General features: G+C 44.4%; 1 protein-coding gene across 1 annotated transcript in view; it reads right to left on the reverse strand.

Moving 5' to 3' along the window:
* PPME1 (protein phosphatase methylesterase 1) overlaps positions 1–26782 on the reverse strand; it is a 61835-nt gene that overhangs the window by 17431 nt on the left and 17622 nt on the right. The window contains exons 5-8 of the mRNA XM_089656478.1: positions 22863–22920; positions 16894–16945; positions 8053–8207; positions 1122–1212 (exon numbers count right to left, since the gene is read on the reverse strand). Of these exons, the coding sequence (XP_089512604.1) occupies positions 1122–1212; positions 8053–8207; positions 16894–16945; positions 22863–22920 (356 nt within the window). The remainder of the gene's footprint in view (positions 1–1121; positions 1213–8052; positions 8208–16893; positions 16946–22862; positions 22921–26782) is intronic.

A 26782-nucleotide genomic window follows, 5' to 3' on the forward strand; every position in this document is an offset into this window, starting at 1 on the left:
TTTGTGAACGTTATAGCGTCTACAAACTATGGTATAGATACTGCAATTTACGCCATTTTTGTGCTATACAGCGCTGCGCTAGTTTAACGGACAATTGCGCGGTCATGCAATACGGTACATAAATGAAAATTACATCCTTTTTTTCCCCACAAATTGAGCTTTCGGTGGTATTTGATCGCCTGTACGTTTTTTATTTTTTGCGCTAAAAAAAAAAAAAGTCTGACAATTTTGAGGAAAAAAAAATAAATATTTTGGACTTTTTGCTATAAAACATGTCCAGTAAAAAAAAAATGCAAAAATCAAATTTAGTCATAAATTTCTGCAAAAATGCATTCTGCGACATGTCTTTGCTAAAAAAAAACCCAATACGTGTAAATTAATTGGTTCACGTGAAAGTTATAGCGTTTACAAATGGTGGGAAAGATACTGGGATTTTTAGGGTTTTTTTTATACTAACAATGGCGGCGATCAACGAATTATGGCGGCGATCAGGGACTTATGGCTGCAACCAGCGACTTATGGCGGTACTGCAGCGGACATTCTGACATTGGGGGGTACTGACTTGGGGTCACTGACATCCCCAAAAACACTAATACAGTGATCAGTGCAAAGAAAAACAAAAAAAACCTGACACTGTACTAATGGCACTGGGGAGGAAGGGGTTAACTTTATTTTGCAGGGAAGGGTTATAGGAGTGAGGGGAGTGTTTTACTAGGGGGCGGGGTGTGTACTGGGCGGCACAAGGCTGATCGAGAAAGAGAAACTCTTCTTTCTCGATCAGCTCAATCTCGAGCTGACAGGGAAGTGACAGACAGCACAGCTACTGCAGCTGTGCTCTCTGTCACTGTTTGCCGCCGATCGCCGGGACATAGCGGCTAAGGACCGGCTGTGACCCGGCGACTGACATCTGCGGCGGTGATCCGCGGGACAAATAGGGCGGCGGCGCGCCTCGCGCGCGCCCCCTATTTGTTTACAAAACACGTTTTAAAACGTGGTTTTGCCTGCGAGTGCCGCCCTGCCGCCGTATATGTACAGTGGCTGGGCGGCAAGTGGTTAAAGTCACTTCATTTCAAGTAAGAATTTGCATTTTTTGTAACTTTCATAAAACTGAAACTACTGACCTCCATTCTATTGCATTCTCCAGTGATTTGAAGGTCTTGGGGCGGCTGCGGAGGAAGTTCTGCATACTATTTAGTGCATCCATGGCTGTGCCTGGAAAACAAATGTAAAGTTAGGTAGAAAAAAGCAAACTAATAAATCGGGCTGCATGTTTCTGCTAATTAAAGTGTTACTAAACCCACAAATGTAAAAGCAGTCTGTATATTATTATTATTATACAGGATTTATATAGCGCCAGCAGTTTGCTCAGCGCTTTACAATATAACGAGAGACAATACAGTTCAATACAAGAGCGATAGGAGGGCCCTGCTCCTTGGAGCTTACCATCTAAGAGGGAGGGGCTCGTGGTACAAAAGGTAGTAACTGTGGGGGATGGACTGGTAGGAGGAGTAGAAGATTCCATTATTAGCTGAGAGCAGGATAGGCTTCCCTAAAGAGGTAGGCGATCTCTGAAAACCTAAAAGTGAGCAGAGTAAGCGATGTCTGATAAAATTGGGCTAGAGAGTTCAAGAGGATGGGGGAAGCTCTGGAGAAGTCCTGGAGACGTGCATGGGAGGAGGAGACTAGGGAGCTAGAGAGCAGGAGGTCGTGGGAGGAGCGGAGAGGACGGTTTGGGTGATATTTGGAAACAAGATTGGTGATGTAATTTGGTGAAGAGTTATAAATGGCTTTATATATTATTGTTAATGTTTTGAATTTTATCCGTTGGGCATGCAGTATATGCAGTAAAGCATGCTTGTTATTCTCGCTGTGGAATCTAAAGGGTTAATCCTCTGCATTGTGTAAAAAGGCTGTTTGATCCTGACTTCTCTGATCCTTCCCTTCTTCCAGTGTCCCCCTCTTATCGCCTGATAAAACATATTGTGTGGAGTCACTCTGCACATGCTCAGTTTGCCAATCAGCACTGTCCAGACAAGAGGTCAGGGGTTTTGCATCCTCCTATATAATGAAAACACCTCCTACAAGGTTTAACAGGTGCTCTGCTGGACACTGATAGACAAGACTGCTGTAACTGATGATGAGAAAAAGTATTTAGCAGTTTATATTTAAAATGTCCACCTGATAAGACAGACTGAGCCCGTAGCCACATGCACATGCTCAGTTTAGTGTGTATTGCTAGAGAGGTTTTCTTTTTTTCTTGGGAGAGTGCATGTGATCAACACAGGGCCAATCAGCACTGACCAGACAGAGTCAGGGGTTTTGCATCCTCCTAGAGCAGAAAGAAAACTCCTCCTACAAACTTTAGCTGAAGTCACAAGACTGCTCTAACTGCTGATGAGAAAAGGTATTTAGAGGTTTATATTTACTAAAATAATTGCATATTCATGTTCTGCGTACTATGGGAGACCAGATATGGTGAATGCAGGGTCCGGGGAGACCAGATATGGTGAATGCGGGGTCCGGGGAGACCAGATATAGTGAATGCGGGGTCCGGGGAGACCAGATATAGTGAATGCGGGGTCCGGGGAGACCAGATATAGTGAATGCGGGGTCCGGGGAGACCAGATATAGTGAATGCGGGGTCCGGGGAGACCAGATATAGTGAATGCGGGGTCCGGGGAGACCAGATATAGTGAATGCGGGGTCCGGGGAGACCAGATATAGTGAATGCGGGGTCCTGGGAGACCAGATATAGTGAATGCGGGGTCCTGGGAGATCAGATATAGTGAATGCGGGGTCCTGGGAGATCAGATATAGTGAATGCGGGGTCCTGGGAGATCAGATATAGAGAATGCGGGGTCCTGGGAGATCAGATATAGAGAATGCGGGATCCTGGGAGACCAGATATAGTGAATGCGGGGTCCGGGGAGACCAGATATAGTGAATGCGGGGTCCGGGGAGACCAGATATAGTGAAGGCGGGGTCCGGGGAGACCAGATATAGTGAAGGCGGGGTCCGGGGAGACCAGATATAGTGAAGGCGGGGTCCGGGGAGACCAGATATAGTGAATGCGGGGTCCGGGGAGACCAGATATAGTGAATGCGGGGTCCGGGGAGACCAGATATAGTGAATGCGGGGTCCGGGGAGACCAGATATAGTGAATGCGGGGTCCGGGGAGACCAGATATAGTGAATGCGGGGTCCGGGGAGACCAGATATAGTGAATGCGGGGTCCGGGGAGACCAGATATAGTGAATGCGGGGTCCGGGGAGACCAGATATAGTGAATGCGGGGTCCGGGGAGACCAGATATAGTGAATGCGGGGTCCGGGGAGACCAGATATAGTGAATGCGGGGTCCGGGGAGACCAGATATAGTGAATGCGGGGTCCGGGGAGACCAGATATAGTGAATGCGGGGTCCGGGGAGACCAGATATAGTGAATGCGGGGTCCGGGGAGACCAGATATAGTGAATGCGGGGTCCGGGGAGACCAGATATAGTGAATGCGGGGTCCGGGGAGACCAGATATAGTGAATGCGGGGTCCGGGGAGACCAGATATAGTGAATGCGGGGTCCGGGGAGACCAGATATAGTGAATGCGGGGTCCGGGGAGACCAGATATAGTGAATGCGGGGTCCTGGGAGACCAGATATAGTGAATGCGGGGTCCTGGGAGATCAGATATAGTGAATGCGGGGTCCTGGGAGATCAGATATAGTGAATGCGGGGTCCTGGGAGATCAGATATAGAGAATGCGGGATCCTGGGAGACCAGATATAGTGAATGCGGGGTCCGGGGAGACCAGATATAGTGAATGGGGGTCCGGGGAGACCAGATATAGTGAATGCGGGGTCCGGGGAGATCAGATATAGTGAAGGCGGGGTCCGGGGAGACCAGATATAGTGAAGGCGGGGTCCGGGGAGACCAGATATAGTGAATGCGGGGTCCGGGGAGACCAGATATAGTGAATGCGGGGTCCGGGGAGACCAGATATAGTGAATGCGGGGTCCGGGGAGACCAGATATAGTGAATGCGGGGTCCGGGGAGACCAGATATAGTGAATGCGGGGTCCGGGGAGACCAGATATAGTGAATGCGGGGTCCGGGGAGACCAGATATAGTGAATGCGGGGTCCGGGGAGACCAGATATAGTGAATGCGGGGTCCGGGGAGACCAGATATAGTGAATGCGGGGTCCGGGGAGACCAGATATAGTGAATGCGGGGTCCGGGGAGACCAGATATAGTGAATGCGGGGTCCGGGGAGACCAGATATAGTGAATGCGGGGTCCGGGGAGACCAGATATAGTGAATGCGGGGTCCGGGGAGACCAGATATAGTGAATGCGGGGTCCGGGGAGACCAGATATAGTGAATGCGGGGTCCGGGGAGACCAGATATAGTGAATGCGGGGTCCGGGGAGACCAGATATAGTGAATGCAGGGTCCTGGGAGATCAGATATAGTGAATGCAGGGTCCTGGGAGATCAGATATAGTGAATGCAGGGTCCTGGGAGATCAGATATAGTGAATGCAGGGTCCTGGGAGATCAGATATAGTGAATGCAGGGTCCTGGGAGATCAGATATAGTGAATGCAGGGTCCTGGGTTTAGTAACACTTTAACAACTGAAGTTGTAAAACACATAGTGCAGTAACCCATGCAACCAATCAGAAATCCATTTACGGTATCCAGGTCATAGAAAAATTTGACTTTTATTGGCTGCTATGGGTACATTATTTTGCACTTTCCTGCTTGCGCTTTTTGTTATTGAACAAACTTGTTGCTGTCCCCTTACCTCCAGCCTTCTGGAAGGAACCCCTGCAGAGCCCAAATGAAGTATGCCAATGCCAAAGTAGGATGTGACAAACAATGCAATGTACATTTCTGTACAGAACAAATGACCGTTTTAAAACATCTGAGGCACCATAAGGGTCGGGCTGAGGGAAAGGCAGAAGAGGCAACAGCCTTGACTGCTCTAGCGGGAAGGGGACGCAAAGAGAGCTGGAAATGCAGCCGATACTGCTAAAGTAATTCACAGCTAACAGGGAAGAAGAAGAATAGGGTGGCGGCTTGTTTGGGGGGGATGGAGTGGTTGCGGTGAGAGTCGAACTTTGACCTTTTTGCTTTGGGTGCTAAAAAAGGATCTTGTCCTGACACAGGAAACCTCTGACGTGTTATAAAATATTATCTGCTATCTACACACATCTCCAGACAGAGGGGTACAAGGTACAAGGTTCTAGCAAAGAAAACCTGAACACCTGAAGAAGGACTCGTCAATAAAAATGGCAACTGACTTGGGACACAAAGCATCACAGAACTGCAGAATTAGGTACGCAAAATGGGATTTATGCAGTGATCAGTTATAGGGTGGGGGAAGGGGTGAGAAGAAGGTGGAGGCCTGCAGATGTGAGCACATGGCTTGCTGCCGCCATGTTTGTTGATGGCGAGATGACCATCAAGGCCGCACAATGGTAATGCTGTTTTGTTTGAGTGAACTGCTGAGAAATTAGAGGACCTGTAAAGATCTTTTGAGAGGAAGATTGAAATCAATCTTGGCGAGGATTGCCAGCTCCATTATCTGCAAAATATTCATCACCCATTTGAGTTGCGTATATTGACCGGTGTGCTTCGGTCTAAATTTCTGGTAAGAGGTTGAACCATTGGGGTGTTTTGGTGATGGTGGATCGTGGGAACTTCGCTTGGGACATTTTAATTGGAATTTTTTTTTATTAATTGGACTTTATGATTATAGGTTTTTGATTAGCGCCGCAATTTTATATTTTTTATTACTTATATTGCCTGATATGCCAGCTGCTTTTCTTTGATTTTTATTTTATGTTTTGTAGTTATATGACCAGAGTATTTACCCAAGCGCAGGTTTATTGCTTTTAAAACATTGTGTAAATATCTGGTGATTCTTTCTGTCCATTTCAGATACAGCCTACTGGTTTCATTCTGATCGCACAAGGCATGGAAGCCGCTCCATCCCAGAACATTCAGTTTGCGCCTTGTCATCCAGCCCTGGAAATACAGGATACTGTGCGGACCCACATCATGCCTGTACTCCTGTGTTCAGATTCCTACTGATATGCACCCCCCCAAACAAGCCAGCACACTGCCGTAGGTATGGAGTATCTAGGAATGTCAATCAACCCCTGCTGCAACACCACAGTATTGAAGCCAGATACAGCCAGGTAACTAGCAGTGGCAGCTCCTAACCCTCTTGTATTGAACTGTATTGTTGCTGTATTGTCTCCCGTTATATTGTAAAGCGCTGAGCAAACTGTTGGCGCGATATAAATCCTGTATAATAATAATAATAATAATAAGTGGATTCACAATATAAAACAGAAATGCTTTGGTCGAGCAGGAAGCCATTAGTGGCACAACACTGAGTTTTCATTGACTGAAGCAGCTGAACTTTCGTCATCTGTTAACCACTTGCGGTCCGCCTGCTGTTTATAAACGGCAGGACGGTGGCACTCCAGGGGCGGATTGCCGTTCATAAACGTCAGCCGCATTTTCTAGTTGTGCGCGCTCCCTGGGAGCACGCAGCATCGCAATTTGGTGCCTGCCGTTTCCTCCGGACACAGTGGAACACCAATCGTTGCACGGGACCTCTGTACAAGGTCCCGATCATGTGATCACTCATTGGCCAATCAGTGATCACATGCAGAGTAGTAAGCAAGATGTCACTTGTACCATCATTGCTTACTACGTGTGAAATCTGTGAATGATCACAGAGGTCACATGGTACAAGGCTATTCACAACAGCCTTGTACCATGTGACACGCTGTGACCAATCACAGCTCACACAGTAGTTCTCAATGGCTGCAAGAATGCAGCTAGAGAGAAGGAGAAATGATTGCTTTTACAGCCTTTATGTGTGTAAAAGCAATCAGTGTAAAAAAAAAAAAAAAAAACTTCATCACCCCCCACAAGTAGTACAGTGTCACTATGGTGACACTGTACTGTTAGGGTGACAGTATGTAAAAAAAAAAACACATAAATAATATAAAAATAATAAAAAGGTTAAAAAAAAAAGGTTTAAAAATTATAAATTTTTGGTTATAAACGAATTTGGTTTTTTTTTTTTTTTTACTAAAAGGACAAACAGAATACATTTTGGCCAAGATTTATGATGAAATACTATTTGCAAAATTTTATAAGAAAAACACTTTTTTCCAAAATTTTTGGACTTTTTCATTTACATAGCAAAAAAAATAAAAATCCCAGTGGTGAATAAATACCACCAAAATAAAGCTTTACCTGTCTCAAAAAAATGCAAAAAAATTAATATGGGTACAGTGTTGCATGACCGCGCAATTGTCATTCAAAATGTGATCGTGCTGAAAGCTGAAAATTGGCCTGGGCAGGAAGGGGGTGAAAGTGTCCGGACTGGAAGTGGTTAATAAAAGGAAACACTGTTCCAGCTTGAAAACCAAAAATTACAGTTGAACTACACTCAAAAAATTTTTTTGCATTCGTCGTTCCTCCCCGCTCGTTCTAAAAGAATTGGTTGATGTTCTCTTATAAATAAAAAATGTTTACTACCTTTTTTTGGTGCTGAACTGGCCTAGTCAGTATGACATCATTCCCTACTGCCTCCTGGGATTCTCCAAAATCGAATGCAGGGCGCAAGCGTGCTGCAAGATTGTGTGTGTGCAGAGATGTACCATCGGTGTTTCAGGTATGGTAGAGACCTGTACAGGGGCAGACTGACAACTCATGGGGCCCCTGGGCAATAGGGGATCATGGGGCCCCTGTGTCCTTATCCAAACTCAAAAAAGTCTATGAAAAAAGGTACCAGGGGCATCTCATGGGGCCCCCTACTGACCCCGCGCCCTCGGGCAGTGCCCGAGTTTCCAAATGGTCAGTCCGCCCCTGGACCTGTAATACATCTGCACATACACGGGGCATTTTAACAAGTCACAAAGCCCCATGATGTTTGTTGAGACCAATGCAGCACATCCACACAACTAGTGAAAATGTTCTGCATGTGTGCAGATGTGCTGCTGGAATATCTGAAAAGAAAAACATTTTTTTTTTTTGCTCACCTTCTACAACATCGATCATACAGAGTCCCAGCAAACTTGGCACAAGATTAGCAGCTGCAGTGTGTACGGCGATGGCACCACCCATGCTGTGTCCAATGAGCATAATAGGAGGGGGCAGATCCCCGTATAAGACTTCCACCACATTCCCGATGTCCCTGTTCAAACACAATGAGAAAATTAATAAAAGTGTTTGTTTAGAAAACAGAAAAAAAACAAATGTATCACATGTCAGCTAAATGTTACTTAGGCAAAGCTTAAAGTGTTACTAAACCCACAACAGTACAATCAGTCTGTATATGCAGTAAAGCATGCTTGTTATACTCACTGTGGAGCCTAAGGGGTTAATCCACTGCATTGTGGAAAAAGGCTGTTTGATCCTGACTTCTCTGCCCCTCCACTTGTTCAAATGTCCACCTGATGATACACTGAACCCGTAGCACATGCTCAGTTTGGTTTGTATTGTTTTTTTTTCTTTAGAGAGTGCATGTGATCAGCACAGGGCCAATCAGCACTGTTCAAAGGTCAGGGGTTCTGCATCCTCCTAGAACAGAAAGAAAACTCCTCCTACAAGCTTTACCAGTGCTCTACTGAAGTCACAAGACTGCTCTAACTGCTGATGAGAAAAAGGTATTTAGCAGTTGATCATATTTACTAAAATAATTGCATTTCCATGTTGTGTGTACTGTGGGAGAACAGATATAGTGGATGCGGGGTCCGGGGTGTAGTAACACTTTACAACCCAACCTACTCTTTTGGGGGTTTTTTTTTGTTATTTGGCTGTACTGGTACCACAAGAAGACTCTAAAAGGCTCCTACGTAATAACATGCAAGTGATAGGTTCTCTTTAAAAGGAGACATCACAATACCACTATAAATTGCTTAGAATAATAAAAATAATAATATACAGTACCCCACAGAAGTGAGTCCATCCCTCACATTTTTGTAAATATTTAAATCTATCTTTTCATGTGACAACACAGCAGAAATGACACTTTGCTACAATGTGACGTAGTCAGTGTACAGCTTGTATAACATGTAAATTTGCTGTCCCCTCAAAATAACTCAACACACAGCCATTAATGTCTAAACCGCTGGCAACAAAAGTGAGTCCACCCCTAAGTGACAAGGTCCAAATTGGGCCCAAAGTGTCAATATTTTGGGTGGCCGCCATTATTTTCCAGCACAGCCTTAACCCTCTTGGGCATGGAGGTCACCGGAGCTTCACAGGTTCCCACTGGAGTCCTCTTCCACTTTTCCATGATGACATCACGGAGCTGGTGGATGTTAGAGACCTTGCGCTCCTCCACCTTCCGTTTGAGGATGCCCCACAGATGCTCAATAGGGTTTAGGTCTGGAGACATGCTTGGCCAGCCCATCACCTTTACCCTCAGCTTGTTTAACAAGGCAGTGGTGGTCTTGGAGGTGTGTTTGGGGTCGTTATTATGTTGGAATACTGCCCTGCAGCCCAGTCTCCGAAGGGAGGGGATCATACTCTGCTTCAGTATGTCACAGTACACGTTGGCATTCATGGTTCCCTCAATGAACTGTAGCTCCCCAGTGCTGGTAGCACTCACGCAGCCCCAGACCATGACACTCCCACCACCATGATTGACTGTAGGCAAGACACACTTGTCTTTGTACTCCTCACCTGGTTTCCGCCACACACGCCTGACACCATCTGAACCAAATCACTTTACCTTGGTCTCATCAGACCACAGAACATGAGGTGCCATGTTGAACTTCCAGTGACCAGTATGAGAGAGAGAGCGATAACACCAAATTTAACACACCCGCTCCCCATTCACACCTGAGACCTTGTAACACTAACGAGTCACATGACACCGGGGAGGTAAAATGGCTAATTGGGTCCAATTTGGACATTTTCACTTAGGGGTGGACTCACTTTTGTTGCCAGCAGTTTAGACATGAATGGCTGTGCGTTGAGTTATTTTGAGGGGACAGCAAATTTACATGTTATACAAGCTGTACACTGACTACGTCACATTGTAGCAAAGTGTCATTTCTTCAGTGTTGTCACATGAAAGGATAGAATAAAATATTTACAAAAATGTGAGGGGTGGACTCACTTCTGGGAGATACTGTATATCTAAATAGAAAAAAAATTCCAATATACGAAGTGGTATCAAAGAGTTTCAAGACTAGTTTTGTAACACGCAACAGACTGCAGCACAAGGCTCCACGCACAGTCACAGAAAGCACCAACCGTCTTCAGTCAGTGTGCCAAAAGACAATCGCACTGTGTACATTAGGAGCTGTGCAACTGGTGGTATTCTGACCATGTGCGTTATCATGTCCGCCATTTAATCATGGACAGCAAGTTAGAACAAAGAGCAAACATGAAATTCTGTGCAAAACTGGCCAAATCTGCCACAGAGACATTTGACATGATTTGTCACGTTTACAGTGAAGCTGCAATAAGTCGTTTGAGGTGTTATGAGTGGCACGGACACTTTAAGAGCGGAAGAACATCACTGAAAGAAGACGAGAGATCAGAAAGACCATCAACGAGCTCAACCCCCAAAAAGTTCGAAACCATTCGGCAACTTGTACATGCTGATCGTCGGAGAACAATCCACAACATTGCTGCCATTGTTGGTGTGTCATATAGATCAGTCAAGGAGATCCTCACGTGTGATTTGAACATGCGCCATGTTGCTGCCAAGTTAGTCTCCAGGCTACGATAATTCCACTTCCACACCCATCCTACTCGTCTGATTTGGCTCCTGCAGACTTTGCCCTCTTCACGAAGATCCAGCTCAAAGGTCACCGTTTTGAGAACAATGCGGAGATCCAGCGTGAATAGCAGAAGCTGCTTGCCATGTTTTGAAAAGAAGACTTCCAGGACACATTCCAGCAGTGGCAGGAACACTGGGAGCCCTGCATTGCTGTGCAAGGGGACTATTTTAACCTCCCTGGCGGTATTCCTGAGTGTAGCTCGGGGTAAGTTTCAGCACCACAAACGGTAACCCCGAGCTACACTCGGGAATACCTTTCAGCACTGCTCCGGGATTACTTCTGTACTTACCTTGTCCTGCGCACCCGCAATGTCCCCCCTGCAGCGTCCCCGGCCATCTCCTCCGGCCGATGCCGGCATCTGTCTTCCGGGTTCTGTCCCCTGCAACGTCGGGACGTACGGGGGACGGAACTGGCGGGAAATTTGAAAATGCCAAAAAGTGACATTCACTAAATCACATAGTATAACATTCCTGTATCAAACCATTTCACATACATTTTGTCCCGAGTGCTTTGTCCTGCGCCCTGCCTGCATTTTTACTGTTCTGTCTGGAAACTGAGAAACGTCCATGGCGTCCAAAAAGTGTCCGTTTATGTCAAAAGCGGTATTAGACCGTCTAGAGAACAGCGATAGTAAATTAGAACCACTTGCAGAATTGAGTGATAATGATTCGTGGGGGAAATTCTTCAGACACTGAAAACGATTCTGCGACTTTGCTCAGCGATGTGCGAACTTGGCGCTCCATTTCAAATTTCAGTGATTTTGGTTTGATTACATTATTGAATTAAATTTATTATATTATTTTTTTATGATTATTTATTAAATTATAATTTATGTTTTTGTGTTTCAAATTTGATCCTACCCGGGATGTTTACTAGACTCTTGATCGGACAGATTTCAGTGAGTTATTCCTAAAAATTACAGGCTTACAATAAAAAAAACAACATTTCCATGCAAAAAAATGTACCGCTTTGAGCACAGAAATACTGACATAATCAGACCGCTAGGGAGGTTAAAGGTGGTAGTATATAAAAGTATCATAAATAACATAGCTAGTGCAGCACAAAAAAATAAAAAAAAAGCTAATAATTCATGAAAAAATATAGCAGCAAAGTACAGATAATAGAGTCCATATATAGAACCAGACCACCAGCACAGATGGACAGATCACGATGTGTCATACATGTGACAAAGTATTCATTCAGGTGTTAAAGGTGCTTGATCCCGTCACCATGTATAATCATGGCTGCTCAGCTTATGGATATGACCCCGGAACTAACAGGATGGTCATAGAACGCCTTTCCCATAAAGATTGTAAACATGAAAAGGCAATGCCACTGGTCCAGGCAAATGTTTCCGCAGATGCATCAAAGTGTACTGAATGAAATCAAGGGGAACAAAGAGCACATTGTGATCTGACCATCCATTCTGGTGGTCTGGTTCTATGTATGGACTCTGTTAGATGTACTTTGCGGCTATAATATTTTTTCGTGAATTATTCGCTTTTCTATTTTTATGCGCTGCACTGGTAATATAATTTAAGAGAAGCTTTGCGGTATTGTGAAATTTGCTTTAAAGTGTTCAGCTTGCAATTTGTAAGGTTGAGAAAATTTGTTTTGATTGCGCGGCTTTGTTTTTTTTATATTCATAATGCGTAAATGTAGCTAAAGTATGTATACGTTTTGATACCACCTCGTTTATCTCATCATTTGTAGATGTTATAACTTTCAGACAAGCCAATCAATATACACTTATTGGGATTTTTTTTTTTTTTTTTTAACCAAAGACATGTAGCAGAATACATTTTGGCCTAAGTTTATGAAGAAATAACATTTTTTAAACATTTTTATGGATAGGTTTTGTTTTATAACAGAAAGTAACAAATATTGGGGGTTTTTTTCCCAATTTTGTGGTCTTTTTTTAGTTACATATAGTTACATAGTTTGTCTGGCTGAAAAAAGACAAAAGTCCATCCAGTTCAACCATAGAAAAAAAAAAAAAAAGTATACTCCTACACCCACAGTTGATCCAGAGGAAGGCAAAAAACCCAGCAAAGCACAATCCAATTTGCTTCTGCTGGGGAAAAAAAATTCCTTCCTGATCCCCCGAGAGGCAATCGGATATTCCCTGGATCAACTTTACCTATAAAATGTTATATTCAGTTATATTCTGTATATCCAAGAAAGAATCCAGGACTTTTTTTAAAGGAATCCACTGAGCTGCCACAACCAACTCTTGAGGGAGTCTATTCCACATTTCCACAGCTCTCACTGTGAAGAAACCTTTCTGTGTTTGGAGATTAAATCTCTTTTCCTCCAGATGTAAACAGTGCCCCCTTGTCCTTTGTGTTGACCTCAGGGTGACTAGCTCTACACCGAGTTCACTCTGTGAACCACTATATTTTTTATATAATAAAGTTAAAAACCCAGCAGTGATCAAATACCACCAAAAGAAAGCTAAATTGTTGTGTGAAAAAAAAATTCTATAAAATTTCATTTGGGTACAGCGCTGCATGACCACACAATTACCAGTTAAAGTACTGCAGTGCTAAATGGCAAAAAATCTTCTGGTGCTCAAGTGGTTAAAACTTCATTTCTTACTGGAAAATATCTGTGAAACGTGCCTCGTGTTCTGCTTGAAGCTCATCTCCAAGCACAAAAACCTTAATTTAAAATGTACTGTATTTCTAAATAGCCACAAAAGATTAAAAAAACGGTAACTGTGTGGTCATGCAGCGCTGTACCCAAATGAAATTTATATATTTTTTTTTAAATTTTGGTTTCTTTTAGTGCAGTGGTTCTCAACCTGGGGGTCGCGACCCCTTTGGGGGTCGAATGGCCCTTTCACAGGGGTCGCCTAAGACCATTGGGAAAACACATATTTCCGATGTGTAATGAGCAGCTACGGTGTTGAAAGCAGCTACTGTGTTGAAAGCAGCTACTGTGTTGTAAGCAGCAGTATTGGAGGTAAAACGACACTCATGAATTATAATTACTGGGTAAAGAATTTTATGGTTGGGGGTCACCACAACATGAGGAACTGTATTAAAGGGTCGCGGCATTAGGAAGGTTGAGAACCACTGTTTTAGTGGTATTTGATCACCACTGGGTTTTTAAATTTTTTCGTATATAAAACTAAAAAAAGACCACAAAAGTGTAAAAAAAAAAAAAACCACAATATTTGTTACTTTGTTATAAAACAAAACCTATCCATAAAATTTTTTTTAAAAATGGCATTTCTTCATAAACATAGGCCAAAATGTTTTCTGCTACATGTCTTTGGTTAAAAAAAAAAAAAAAAAAAAAAATCCCAATAGGTGTATATTGGTTTGGTTTGTCTGAAATTTTGTATACAAAGGCCTATACAAACCCAGTTACTACCTTGTAAAAGTAGAAGTGACATAATCACTGTGCTGTACATATAGCAGCCCAGAATACTCCACCCACCATAACTGCCTGCAGAAAACTACAGGAGGGGGCGGAGACAAGACCAGTCACCCTGCACATGGAGAGAGGGCAGCCACCACTGGTCTTTATTACAGGAATATCCTGCACAGAGGAAAAAGGTTTCACACTGGATTACTGTACAAATATGGAAGAAATACACAAAGCACACAGATATTCAAGGAAGAATACATGTGCCTCTCAGTATTTGCTTATGTCGAATATGGTCCCTTCCATGGTCAGCCTTGCTGTAGGGTGAAATAGGAGCCGTCACAGCTACATATCCCAGTGGTCACTCTTCCAATGCAGGTCAGAAACCAATAACAAACATCCCACAAGCATTTGGCAGCTTGAATAAAACCAGCATTTCCCCTTCTTAGGCCCCATGTACACGGGACACTTCTGAAAGATGGAAACTGTTTAGCCGCGTTTGCATAATGTGTTTATGTGCGTTTGCGTTTAGAAGCGTTTTTTAAAGAGAAGCACAGGAGAACCTCCCAAATGCCCAGAATGCATTGAAAAGTGGTCAATTATTAACTATTTCAGACTGTTTCAGAGAAATACAGAGAGTAGAAGCAGAGATAGCAGTATGTGTTGAGATTAGCTTAGGTGTGAGTTGCTCATTAACATTTCTTTTGTTTCCAAGGGTGGGAAAGGTGTCTGGTGGAGGGAGTTATTAACCATTAGCCGCCCGGCCAATGGCCGTTTGGCGGCTTGAAAAGCGCTGCAGCTTTCTGGGTGCACGCCATTTGGCGTGCTCCCGCACATGCACGGTTTGCGCGGTTGCAGAGCGACGCAGCAGTGCAATCTGTCACCGCCCGTGCACCTCGGACACGGCCGATGACAGATCCGAGTACCGGCTCCCGTTGCCGGTACCATGTGACCTGCTGTGACCAATCACAGCAGGTCACATGACAGTTGTATACAATGGATGGCTTCATTCATGATGCCATCCATTGTATACTAGTGCCTAGCTGTGAATGGTCACAGCAGGTCACATGCACATGTCATGTGATTAGCTGTGACCAAATCACAGCTAAGCACAAAAAAAAAAAAAAAAAAAAGCTGAATGAATCGATTTCATTCAGGTAAATGCTTGCTTATAGCAAAGTAATTCTTTGCTATAAGCAAATTGTGTAAAAAAAAAAAAAAAAAAAAAAAAAAAAAATACTGATCACTTCCCCAAAGTAGTACAGTGTTACTATGGTAACATTGTACTATTTTGGTCATAGTAAAATATGAGAAAAAATCTTAAAAAAAAATAAAAAAAATGTAATAAAAAATTAAATATAATAAAAAAATTTAAAAAAATTTAAAAAATATATATATATTTTTTTTCATACTGTCACCAGTCAGTGTCGCTGTTCACCGCCATGCCAGTTATATGATGACGCTGTACTGCACTGGTGACAGTATGTAAAAAAAAAAATAGTGAAAATAATTTTTTTAATTTTTTCATTTTCCGAAAAATTATGACAAAAAAATACAACTTCAAAAAACTCGCCATGCCTCTTATGAAGTACGTCGGACTGTCTACTCTGCAAAAAGGGGTCATTTGGGGGATATCTGTACTGTTCTGACATTCTTGGACCTCAAGATATTAGATTGGCTGTCAGTACTTCAGGATTGATCAATATTCAGATCTATACCATAGTTTGTGAACTCTATAACTTTCCTACAAACTAAAAAATACATCCTAATTTGGGTTATTTTCACCAAAGACATGTAGCAGAATACATCTCGGCCTAAATGTATGAACAATAATTATTTAATTGTAAACTTTTATAACAGAAACAAAGAAAAATGTGTTTTTTTTTTCAAAATTTTTGGTCTTTTTTTGTTAATTTAGCAAAAAAATAAAAACCCCAGCGGTGATTAAATACCACCAAAAGAAAGCTCTAGTTGTGTGAAGAAAATGATCAAATTTTAGTTTGGGTACAATGTTGTATGACCGCGCAATTGTCATTCAAAGTGCGAGAGCGCTGAAACCTGAAAACTGGCCTGGGCAGGAAGGTGTAAAATTGCCCGGTATTGAAATGGTTAAGGTCACCTGGCAGGGGGTCTTCTTGAGGAATTTGAGGTGTGAATGGTCATTAACATATCTTTTGTTTCCAAGGGTGGGAGAGGTCTGAGGTGTGAATTGGTCATTACAATGTGTGACAAGCTCGGTAGGAACATCCTGTTTTCAGTGTTTTGTCCATTTGAGTACCTTGAAAACGCTTTGCATGCATTTTTCATGATGAAAAAAGGCTCTGGAAAGCAACGAGAGCTAGAAGAGTTCAAAAATTTTTTTTAGAAGCAAACGCTTATAAACGAGATTTGTCGCATTTTGCGCTTGAAACACTGATAAAATCGACTGCTGAACACAAGTTTTCTGCATTCAAAAAAAGACTGTAAACTCAAACACCTGTAAACGAAGATGTGTACATGGACACATAGGAAACCATTAGGGAGCGTTCAGGGGCTGGTGAAAAAAAACGCTGAAACGCTCCTAAACGTCAGTCTATCAGCTGCAGTGTACATGAGCCCTTAAATAAATCCATAAGACCCAATAGGAGAAACGAAAACTGAAGGAAAAATGGCTAGTGGCCACAGCAACCAACTTGGTACAACAGAGTATTATAGAGGAACCCAGGCACCTACTTTGCCATAGTTTCTGCGGAAAGATCTTCAGGGTTCCGAACTTTTGTTTCGCCTACAAAGAACAACAAAGAAAACAAGTGAGCGCATTTCTCATTCCCTGATTCACATAATGTGTAAGGTGCTGCTGTATGGAGTCAGCTGTGGTTCATCATCTATGGATCTGTAGTCACATTTAAAAGACTGAAATCTCATTTACACTGTCAGGTCAGCCATGATGTGGCAAGCATCGTTCGAAAAACTGCAGCCAGGAGACCAGGACATCCACCATCAGGAACCCTATACAAAACAGTGACAGGCTGACAGAGGCCACAGCTGTCCCCCAGTAATCAGACGTAATCACACGTGGACTGATTACCTGTGCTTAGGTACACAGAAGATCGTTGCTGGACACAAGCTACTTGCACCCAGGGAAATTAATCTTTCCATAACCACAGGTAACCAAGCCGTGCGCAATTATATTCGATGAAAACTGATGGACAGATATTATTGTCATTGCCTTGTACAGGCGTCCCACCATCTGCAGCTGGGAGCCCATGTGTGTGCAGGCAGCCATTTTCCGCAAGATACTTGCTGCACCACAGCCGATTTGGCCATGTGAATGAGGCCTTAGTCTACCAAAAGCTGATTTGTGTTTCTGATAGATACCAGAGAGTTCAACCCCCTGCTGGTTTTATCATGGTTCAGGTTTACTCTGCCCCGTGGTGTCATGTTTCCCTTGACTGTCATATGCCTTTAAGTTTTCTTTGTATTTTATCTCTGCTCCTCCCTTTCCTTTGGTTTAGCTCTGCTGTAGAGATAGCCCACCCCCTCTCCCAGAAATCCATTTCAGCTTCAAGCCTCATGTCTTGAAGCAGGTCACATTATGATCTTTTGACCTATCCGATTTTCATTGTTGTAAGATTCTCTCAGTTTATGGAATAAACTTCACAAGATCTACAAGGTGTCATCTGATCGAGTCACTGCCTGTGTTATTCAACTAAGATTGGAGTTATCGCTATCTCATCACAACTGTAAGTTACAGAGATCACACTTTCAATGCTTAGATTGGAGAGACAGAACACATGGTATTCTGCTATGTTTTTCCTGGCATCCTTCTAAAACAACAATTCAGTTTAGCCAGTCTTGCTGGCAGACAGGTTAGCCTGGTCTGGTACATCCACTGCAGTTACAGAAAGACCTCACACCCATCCCTAGCTTGCCGATTGGACAATAAAGGAGAATCACCATCCTGATAATGTCATCCCCCTGCTCTTTCCTTTGATAGCCGTTTTAACTGCTGCACACTGTGACTGGATTCTAGTGTTGTCCCTGTGCCTCTCCCAGAGGTTTTTTGTTCAAGGGATTACAGAAAGTGCTGCATTCAAAAAAATATATACACAGGCGTACCTCGGTTTACGTAATTTTTAGTTTACGAATGAAAATCCATTGAAAATAAAGCCTCGGTTTACAAATTTCTTTTTGCAATACGAAGCATTTATAGCACCAGCCCCAAGCCTTTAAAGTGCACTTTATAAAGAGTTTTGAACAGCTAAGACTTTTTTCTGATTTTCTGACCTCTGGAACGGATTAATTGGTTTTCAATGCATTCACAAATTCATTTTTAATCATGTCCCTGTACAGTATTTATGCCTTTAAAGTGCACTTTATAAAGAGTTTTGAACAGGTAAGACTTTTTTCTGATTTTCTGACTTCCGGAACGGATTAATTGGTTTTCAATGTATTTACAAATTAATTTTTAATCATGTTCCTGCACAGACTTTATAAAGTGCACTTTAAAGGCATAAATACTGTGCAGGGACATGATTAAAAATTAATTCTTAAATAGATTGAAAACCAATTAATCTGTTGCGGAGGTCAGAAAATCAGAAAAAAGTAAAAAAAGAAGTCTTATCTGTTCAAAACGCTTTATAAAGTGCACTTTAAAGGCATAAATACTGTACAGGGACATGATTAAAAATTAGTTCGTAAATAGATTGAAAACCAATTAGTCCATTCCGGAGGTTAAAAAAAAAATCAAAAAAAGTAAAAAAAGAAGTCTTATCTGTTCAAAACTATTTATGCCTTATACTATTTATGTCCCCGCTGGGGACATCTCCCCGAACCCTGGCCCCTCACCACCTCACCCCCCCCTCCAGGGACCCCCCTGCTCCCGCCAGCAGCCGCAACCCCCTCAACCTCATACCTGTGCAACTCCTCCCCGCATCCATCCCCCCTCTCTCGATTGCACTTCTGAACGCCCGTTCGGTCTGCAACAAACTAACTGCCATTCATGACCTCTTTATCTCCCGCTCCCTCAACCTCCTAGCCATCACCGAAACCTGGGTACAGGCCACTGACTCTACCTCCCCTGCGGCACTCTCCCATGGAGGTCTCGTCTGGTCCCATTCACCAAGACTGAGCGATCACAAAGGTGGTGGTGTCGGCTTGCTCCTATCCCCTCTGAGCACCTTCCAGGTCCTCCCTAACCCCCCCTCCCTATCCTTCTCCTTCGAGGCTCACTGCATCCGGCTCTTCTCACCCACCCCCCTAAGGATTGCAGTGATCTACAGGCCCCCCGGATCCATACCCCGCTTCCTGGATGACTTCGCCGCCTGGCTTCCCTTCTTCCTCTCCTCTGAGCTACCGACCATCATCCTCGGGGACTTCAACATCCCCATCAACGACAACACCCCAGCTACCTCCCAACTCCTCCACCTAACCTCCTCCTTCGCGCTCACACAATACACTCAATCCTCCACCTACATCAGTGGGAACACCCTGGACCTCGTCTTCTCCCACCTCTGTACCCTCAACCATTTCACTAACACCCCCTTCCCTCTCTCCGACCACCACCTCCTCACGTTCTCCACCTCCCCTAACTCCCCCCCCCCCCCTGCGCCAAACCATCACCAGCCGCAACCTCCGCAACCTGCACCCGGCCCCCCTCCACTCGGCTGCCGACCGCTTACATGACAGCATCCTTCCACTGTCATGTCCTGACCTAGCCACCACCGCGTACAACGACTCACTATCAGCTACCCTAGACTCTCTGGCACCCCTAACCACATGCAACATCAAACCCAGACCGCTTCAACCATGGCAGAACGACCATACTAAATGCCTCAAACGTCGCAGTCGCGCGCTGGAGAGACTATGGCGCAAAACCAAGTCCCCTCTTGCGTTCTCCCTCTACAAATCTGCCTTCCTCACCTACACCTCCTCCCTCCACGCCGCCAAGCAGGCCTACTTCGTTAACCTGATCAACACCCTCTCCACCTGCCCTCACCGACTCTTCTCCACCTTCAACTCCCTGCTCTCTCCCCCCCCCTCCTCCACTCAGTACCTCACTTTCCGCCCACGAGATTGCCATTCATCTCCACAACAAGATTGACGCAATCCGCAAGGACATAGTCAACTTGCAATCTACCTCCCCATCTAGCCTCCCCCCTTCCATCACCCCCTCATCTCTCCCCTCCTCTGACCTCGCAACGGCGCTGCCCCCCACCACACCCAAGGCCCTGCCTACCATAACCCCCCCAGCACTGCACTCCTTCAGCCCTACTACCACTGAGGAAGTTACCAGAGTCTTCTCAGAAGCCCTCATCCGCTCCCTCACCCACATCTTCAATCTCTCCCTCTCTACTGGCGTATTTCCCTCCCCCCTAAAACATGCGCACATCACCCCCATACTCAAAAAGCCCTCCCTGGACCCCACTGACCTCAACAACCTCAGACCAATTTCCCTGCTGCCACTCACCTCCAAGCTCCTTGAGCGCTTGGTCTACGATCGCCTAAGCGCCCACCTAACTGACAGCAACCTCCTTGATCCACTTCAGTCCGGCTTCCGTCCCCTACACTCCACCGAAACTGCCCTCCTCAAAATCACCAACGACCTACTAACCGCCAAAGCCAAAGGCGACTACTCTGTCCTCCTTCTCCTAGACCTCTCTGCGGCCTTTGACACAGTCGACCACCCCCTCCTCCTTAATAAACTACTCTCCCTTGGCATCAGAGACACCGCTCTCTCTTGGTTCTCGTCCTACCTATCCCGACGCTCCTTCAGCGTTTCCTACAACGGTGCCACCTCCCCTTCCCTCCCCCTCTCTGTTGGGGTCCCCCAGGGCTCGGTCCTTGGACCCCTTCTCTTCTCCATCTACACCTCCTCCCTTGGCAACCTCATACACTCCCATGGCTTCAACTACCACCTCTACGCTGATGATACTCAAATCTACCTATCCACCCCTCACCTCACCCCCACTTTCTCCACCCGCATCACTCGCCTCCTAAACGACATCTCTGACTGGATGTCACTCCATTTCCTCAAGCTTAACCTCTCCAAAACCGAGCTTCTCGTCTTCCCCCCAGCCTGCGCCCCCCCATCCTTTCCATCACTACCAACAACACCACCATCAATCCCGCCCCGCAAGCCAAGGTCCTTGGCGTCATTCTGGACTCAAACCTTTCCTTTCAACCTCATGTCAAATCACTTACAAACACATGCAGGCTCCACCTCCGCAACATCACCAAGATACGCACCTTCCTTACCCCAGACACCACTAAACTACTCGTACACTCCCTGATTATCTCACGCCTCGACTACTGCGGCTCCCTCCTCACCGGCCTACCCCAGTGCAGGCTCTCCCCGCTTCAGACCATCCTGAACTCAGCGGCCAGACTCATCCACCTCACCAGCCGCTCCACCTCTGCCACCCCCCTCTGCCTATCCCTCCACTGGCTCCCCATTGCCCAACGCATTAAATTCAAACTGCTCACTCTGACCTATAAGGCCATTCACAACACTGCCCCTAACTACCTCACCAACCTGAGGTACCACCCTACCCGTACCCTTCGCTCTTCACAGGACCTCCTTCTATCTTGCTCCCTGGTCTCCTCCTCCCACGCACGACTGCAAGACTTCTCCAGGTCCTCCCCCATCCTCTGGAACTCACTACCCCAATCCATCAGACTGTCACCTTCCCTCCTCACCTTCAGGCGCTCCCTGAAAACCCACCTCTTCAGGGAAGCCTACCCCACCCTCACCTAACAGCCGCTGCCCTTCCCTCCTCCTACCACTCCATCCCCCACAGCCACTTCCTCCTGTACCACTACCCCCTCCCTCCTAGATTGTAAGCTCGAAAGAGTAGGGCCCTCTTACCCCTTGTGTGCTGTTTGTTGTTACTGTACTGTTTCATGTATTGTCCCCCCTCTATTGTACAGCGCTGAGCAAACCCTTTGGCGCTATATAAACTCGATATAATAATAATATAATAATGCCTTTAAAGTGCAGTTTATAAAGAGTTTTGAACAAATTAGACTTCTTTTTTTACTTTTTTTTGATTTTCTGACCTCCTGAACGGATTAATTGGTTTTCAATGCATTGCTATGGGAAATCGCGTTTTGGTTGATGAATTTTTCGCAATTTGAAACTTCCTGCAGAACGAATCAAATTCGTAAACCGAGGTACGCCAGTATAATGTTTCTTTATAAGGTAAAACATTAAAGTGCAAAAAATAAAATAAATAACTGCCTGGAATCCAACATTAACATTTGGTTCCAATGTGGTATAAAAGTTTCTGAATATGCACCGAACCCAGGGAGGGGCAGGCAACCTCACCAATGCAGCTGTGGTGAAACTACAAGACTTTGGACAATACCTATGGCTGGTCTTGCAGTGCCTCATGGGACTTGTAGTTCCACAACTGATGGAGTTCCTACTCCTCCTAGACTAACCTATGACTGACCGTGGCAAGCACAAGCCACACACCGCTATTCTAAACTGCTTTTAAGTAATTTTATTAGAACAAGTGGGCAAACTTCATCACTGGCCGTCTATGACTGACTGTGGCATGGGTTCCAAACTCTTACTTATGCAATTCCATTTTTTTGTGTAAAAAAAGCCTATGTGCAAAAAAACTGTATACGATTGGCATATTGTTTGCCTGAGTCTTTAGCATGAATGACTAAAAGTGCGTTCCTGATGTCATACATACCATGTCCTCTCTGGTCTAGTGCCACAATTCTGCACTTAATCCGGCTGATAATGGACGTCTACAGGGAGAGAAATGACAGATAAGTCGGGCACATGTGCAAGGATTACAGCAGGCATATAAAACCCAAATGGAACTGAAGTCCACAAACTGTAACAAAATACATCAAACAGTTAACATTTCCACAATTTAGTCCTCATTCACACTTGAAATTTGATAACGCTGGTAATGTTAGCTGTGTAAAGTCACATTGAAAATGTGTTTTTCAGCGGTTTTTTTTTTTGTAACCAAAAAAAAAGTTATTTTTTGGTAAAAAAAAAGTCCAAAACGCCGGTTTGCAGCGTTTTTACCGCATTTTTCAGCATAAGAGCATTTTTAGAGCTAAAAAACCTCTCTAGAAAAACGCTGATTACAGTCTGTGTGCGCATGGACACATAGTTACGTAGTTAGTCTGGCTGAAAAAAGACAAAAGTCCATCCAGTTCAGCCATATGGACACATAGGATAACATGCTGAGGGGTTTACTGGCTGTAGAAAAAAAATGTCAAAAGCCAAAAACAGCTGCTGTAAAAATGTCAAGTGTGCATGAGGACTGAAAAAAAAAAAAAAAAAAAAACCCACACTGAAGTATATCTTAATTTAATTTTAGTATATCTTCGCTTTATTTTAATTTTTAATGCAGTGTCTCCACTGGGGCGGGGGGTTGTCACCGTCTCGATTTTTACTGGGGACCATAGTTCCTGCGAAAGAAAATGAGAGGAAAATCCATGGTTTTGGCGTTGTTCCCAGATCAAAATAAATAGTAATAGGAAATCTTCCAATGGGGAAACCTAGGAGAATTACCCTGTGGAAATTTTCCTCTAATTTCCTGCTGCACCTCTAAGGGCTCATGTACACTGCAGCTCCTAAACTGACGGTCAGGAGCTGTTGAGCATTTTTTTCAGCAGCCCCTGAACTCTCCTTTATGTCTTCCTATGTGTCTATGTACACATCGTCCTTTACAGTCAGTTGAGTTTACAGTCGTTTTTTTGAACGCACCAAACTTGCGTTCAGAAGTAGATTTTACCGGCGTTTCAAATGCCAAACGCTTGTAAATGTGGTTAACCGCGTTTATAAGTGTTTTTTAACTGTTCTTTGTCCAGTTGCTGCCCAGAGCCTTTTTTCATCATCAGAAATGCATGCAGAGCTTTTTCCATGTATTCAAATGGACCCGGTACACCAGCGCAGTCAGTTCCAGGTTTCGCGTGAAGGATAAAATGGTAGAATGTGCTGCATTATGCTCATGATGGGATCCATAGTGAATACAACCAGAAAAGACAGGTCATCTCAACACATACTGCTCTCTCTGCTTCTGCTCTCTCTATTTCTCTCAAAATGTCTGAAATTGTTAATTTTTTACTATTTTTCAGTACATTCTGGGCATTTGGGAAGGTCTCCTGAGGTTATCTTTTAAAAACGCTTCTAAAACTCAAACGCACATAAACGCGGTATGCAAACGCAGCTAAACTGACGTTTTTTTAACCTACGTTTTCCAGCAATCAGTTTCCATCGTTCAGAAGAGTTTTCCAAATGCCCCGTGTACATAAGCCCCAAGACAGGAAATTAAATTTTCTCAATGGTAAATAGATGGCACATAAAATACCTTGGCAGGAGTGTTACCCTTCCCAACTGGGGAAATTTTTCTTTATTTCCTGCTTCAGGGACACAGCAGAAGGTTAATGGAAATCCCCCAAAGTTGGGGGAAGTCCCTCTTAGACCAATGTCACTGGAACAAGCATCCCTTTCAGAAGATTTCCCCTCACCTCTTTTGGTTACAATGCTAAAAATTTGGATTTCCCTTCACTTTTTGTTTACATAACAATTTACAACCCAGTCACATCAAAGCCGATTTCGAAATTACGCGACTTACAGTGAAGTCGCACGATTTCAAAATTTGGTGACTTGCCGATTTTGTTGCGATTTGCAAGACATCTGACACAGATGTCTATGCAAAGGTGCACCAAAAGTAGTGCATGCACTGCTTTAGAAATCAGTGCGGTTCCGACCAAGTCAGAACCGGACCGATATGACCACTCTAATAGTGGACAATAGGGTGCGACTTGGCATTCAATTTGCAAGTCGCCTGGCTTGCAAATCGCACCAATGTGACTGGGGGCCAAAACCCCCTCCAACTGTTTTTTTCCAGTACCTTCCGCCCTGCCAACCCAAAACAACCCCTCCCCCCCAAACCTATTCCAACAGTTTTTATACCCCTCTTACCTGGTGAACACTGAACACAGTGAACACTCACCCAAGTAATCCATCCAGGTCCCTCACTGCTGCTGGATTCCACTGATCCAGCGTTGTGATGACATCCTGAGATATAACCGTTCTCCTGCCAGCCCCAGTGATGAAGTTTCCGTCCCCTTCTCTTAACTGAGAAGACCCCACTGGTGGCCATCCAATTAGAATTACCAAAGAAAGAGCTGGCTCAGCCACCTCACCCAGTTCAATAGATGAGAGACACCGGTGCACTGACATGAGCCAACCAATATTCAATCTCTCAAAAAGAAGCTGACACTGTAAAAATCTTCCATATACAGTATATGGACACACAGGGCCTAAGTCCAACAGAAAAGCCACACTGGTCTTCAAGTTCCTGAGAGGACCCCACTGGCAGCCATCCTACTGGAAGTGTCCATGTGTCACAAGCTGTGACGAGGATGCATGAATGAAGGACCCTTCCAGGAAGTAAACAGAAGAGAAGACGCAGTCCAGCGAAGCTTTTTTTATTTTTACGTTTTACTAAATGGATCAGTTGGAGGAGGGTGGGAGGGAGGAGTGGACAGGGGGTGAAAAGGATCCTTGAGTGGGGCTTTGGGACTTTAAAGTGATAAATAAAACCTATACATAGCCACATTTTTACGCACTAAGTGGCACAAATGCTTGTGTGAACAGGGTCCCTGTCAGGGGCAGACTGACAACTCATGGGGCCCCCAGGCAATAGGGGATCATGGGGCCCCTGTGTCCTTGCGCAAACTCAAAAAGCCAATGAAAAAGATACCAGGGGCATCTCATGGGGCCCCCTACTGACCACGGGCCCTCGGGCAGTGCCCGAGTTTCCAAATGACCAGTCCGCCCCTGGTCCCTGTGCATTAAGAAGTAGAAATAGAACTGTGAGGTACTTCAACGACTCTGAGAAAAAAAAAAATCAGATCCCTCATTGAGCGGGTCAACCTCTCTCTCTCTCTCTCTATATATATATATATATATATATTTATATTTATCTCTTATATGCACCTATCCCATTATACCTTGTGCCACCGAAAAAATACTTTATACCCCATTTAATGCAACACAATGGGATTGACTTACTAACACTGGAGCGTGAAAAATCTGGTGCAGTCTTCACAGAAACCAATCAGCTTCCAGGTTTTTTTTTCTGACAGATTAACTGAACAAGCTGAAGTTAGAAGCGGACTGGCTACCATTCAGAGCTACATCAGCTTCCAACTACCGCTTTTTAAAATTTTTTCTTAATATAAATCTGAGTGTACATCCACCATAATAAAATTCTAACTGATAATATGTATGCTTTTCTAATGGTCAGCTTACTATACATATCATCACCTATGTTTACAATGCCTGTAGGCATCACTTGTTAGGGGCTCTTTCACACGGGTGGCAAGGTCTATCACTCTGAAAAGCATTCTTTAGTTTCTGCCAGTTTTCAGGAGGTGATCCTACCGCCTCCTAAATGCCTGTTTTCTTTTAGGAAGGCTTTTATTTTTTTTCAATCCCAAGAGTATTTTGAATTGGAATATCATTCCACAACCACGAGCCGAGCATTTGGATTGCAGCTGGAGCACACGCTCCCATTGATCTTAATGGGCATCTCCGACAGGCAAGAAGAGTTAAGATTGCTGTGGCTGCTAAGAAAAGCAT

Source organism: Staurois parvus, unplaced genomic scaffold, assembly GCF_062004578.1.
Source record: "Staurois parvus isolate SC_StPar_1 unplaced genomic scaffold, SC_StPar_1.0 ptg000909l, whole genome shotgun sequence".
NCBI lineage: Eukaryota > Metazoa > Chordata > Amphibia > Anura > Ranidae > Staurois > Staurois parvus.